Source organism: Notothenia coriiceps, unplaced genomic scaffold (assembly GCF_000735185.1).
Source record: "Notothenia coriiceps isolate Sejong01 unplaced genomic scaffold, NC01 NC01_scaffold00023156, whole genome shotgun sequence".
NCBI lineage: Eukaryota > Metazoa > Chordata > Actinopteri > Perciformes > Nototheniidae > Notothenia > Notothenia coriiceps.
In genome coordinates, this window is record NW_011355857.1 from 1 (window position 1) to 2,667 (window position 2,667).

A 2,667-nucleotide genomic window follows, 5' to 3' on the forward strand; every position below is an offset into this window, starting at 1 on the left:
CATGTTGATGTAGAAGAGACATGAAGAAGAGGGGACACATGGTGATGTAGAAGAGACATGGAGCAGAGGGGACACATGTTGATGTAGAAGAGACATGAAGAAGAGGGGACACATGTTGATGTAGAAGAGACATGAAGAAGAGGGGACACATGTTGATGTAGAAGAGACATGGAGAAGAGGGGACACATGGTGATGTAGAAGAGACATGAAGAAGAGGGGACACATGTTGATGGAGACATGAAGAAGAGGGGACACATGTTGATGAAGAAGAGGGGACACATGTTGATGAAGAAGAGACATGAAGAAGAGGGGACACATGTTGATGTAGAAGAGACATGAAGAAGAGGGGACACATGGTGATGTAGAAGAGACATGGAGGAGAGGGGACACATGTTGATGTAGAAGAGACATGAAGAGAGGGGACACATGTTGATGTAGAAGAGACATGAAGAAGAGGGGACACATGTTGATGTAGAAGAGGGGACACATGTTGATGTAGAAGAGACATGGAGAAGAGGGGACACATGTTGATGTAGAAGAGACATGGAGGAGAGGGGACACATGTTGATGTAGAAGAGACATGAAGAAGAGGGGACACATGTTGATGTAGAAGAGGGGACACATGTTGATGTAGAAGAGGGGACACATGTTGATGTAGAAGAGACATGAAGAAGAGGGGACACATGTTGATGTAGAAGAGACATGGAGGAGAGGGGACACATGTTGATGTAGAAGAGACATGAAGAAGAGGGGACACATGTTGATGTAGAAGAGACATGAGAAGAGGGGACACATGTTGATGTAGAAGAGACATGAAGAAGAGGGGACACATGTTGATGTAGAAGAGACATGAAGAAGAGGGGACACATGTTGATGTAGAAGAGACATGAAGAAGAGGGGACACATGTTGATGGAGAAGAGGGGACACATGTTGATGTAGAAGAGACATGAAGAAGAGGGGACACATGTTGATGTAGAAGAGACATGAAGAAGAGGGGACACATGTTGATGTAGAAGAGACATGAGAAGAGGGGACACATGTTGATGTAGAAGAGACATGAAGAAGAGGGGACACATGTTGATGTAGAAGAGACATGAAGAAGAGGGGACACATGTTGATGTAGAAGAGGGGACACATGTTGATGTAGAAGAGACATGAAGAAGAGGGGACACATGTTGATGTAGAAGAGACATGAAGAAGAGGGGACACATGTTGATGTAGAAGAGACATGGAGAAGTGGATTTTGAATAATAGGTGACCTTTAAAACGTTTGAATTTGAAAAAGTATGTGTCTTTTGCTGTGATCCTGGAGTGTGCATTGGCCCCTCACCGTGTAGCAGTCATCACACTGGGGGGCCCCGTCGCGGTCGTAGAACTGCATGCCCTGCAGGGGGCGCTGGCAGCTCAGGCAGCAGAAGCAGTCGGAGTGGAAGAGTTTCTCCATGGCTCTGACAGCCGGCTGGGTGCGGGACAGAGCCTCGCCACACTTCCCACACATCTCTGAACAGGGAGGAGAGAGGCACAGAGAGAGACGTTTGAATAAATAAGATATACAAACAAGATTATTCACAAATACATCCATCTTTCTACTCTCCTCTGCTTGTGTTAATAACTACAGTGTCCTTCCTTAATGCGTATTATAATGAACAAAGCTATTCATGTATAATATGTAATGTAATGCGCTTCGAGCACTTGGAAAAGCGCTCAAATAAATACCAGTAATTGTTATTATTTCCACATTAAAAAACAGACGGTTTAATGGATTTGTTTAGTTTTACGGACTCTTGTTTTGAGCAGCTTTATGTAGGATGTATTTTTCATTACACCAAACTACACCCGCCAATCTCGTTCGCACTTCCTCCAGCACAAGGAGACAGTTGGCAGTAAATAGTTCCTCCATCAAACTACTGAGAGCAAGATCTGTGAATCACCTCTGGATAGAGACATTTACATTTGAGTTTTTTATTTATTTTTGCTGCTTTAAGCTTCACAAGACGAGAGCCATCTAGTTCCTCTATATTTGATCGATGGCAGATATCTTCAACTCTCTGCAACTTGCATTCAAATATACGTTTGGTTTCGGGGTGGACTGTCCCTTTAAGGTCAAGCAGTGAACTGAGAACCACTGCAGAGATATATAAAAGCCTGTGAATACATTTTATTATCTATAAATATTTTGCGTTCAGCCAGAAAAAATCTGAACATTTCCGTTCTCTTATTTACTGTTTGTTTTACTTTCTGTGTTTTATAATGTGTGTATTCTTATTCTGTTTTTGTGTGAAAATACTTTTGACCTCTGTTTGAAAAGTAGTAATAGTACTTTTTTATATTTACAGTCTTGGGTATTACAATGTTTTCTCATATTGCAAACAAATCCATTTAGAAATGACATGATAATGTTATTTTTTAAATCACAAATATCACATCCAGCGTCTGTCTTTGTGTCGTGTGTGTGTACCTGTGGGTGGGGAGGTGATGACGGGTGCGTTTGTGTCCATGTCTCTGATGAAGTCCTTGGTCATCCTCTCCAGCTCCTCCACCTCCCTCATATTCAGAGGGACGCCTCCACCTGGGATAGCCACTGGGCCGGAGGGTGAGGGCTACACACACACACACACACCATTAAATCATACATTATTCACATAGCTTCATTCAACATACCTTAA

The 2,667-nt window shown here is 42.7% G+C and overlaps 1 protein-coding gene across 1 annotated transcript; it reads right to left on the bottom strand.

Moving 5' to 3' along the window:
• Positions 1 to 1,223: 1,223 nt before the first annotated feature.
• Positions 1,224 to 2,606, bottom strand: LOC104954290 (zyxin-like). The gene is made up of 2 exons (XM_010781377.1): positions 2,460 to 2,606; positions 1,224 to 1,501 (listed from the first exon to the last, which is right to left on the bottom strand). The coding sequence occupies exons 1-2, from the start codon at positions 2,548 to 2,550 to the stop codon at positions 1,263 to 1,265; spliced, it is 330 nt and encodes a 109-aa protein (XP_010779679.1). The 5' UTR covers positions 2,551 to 2,606; the 3' UTR covers positions 1,224 to 1,262.
• Positions 2,607 to 2,667: the final 61 nt, after the last annotated feature.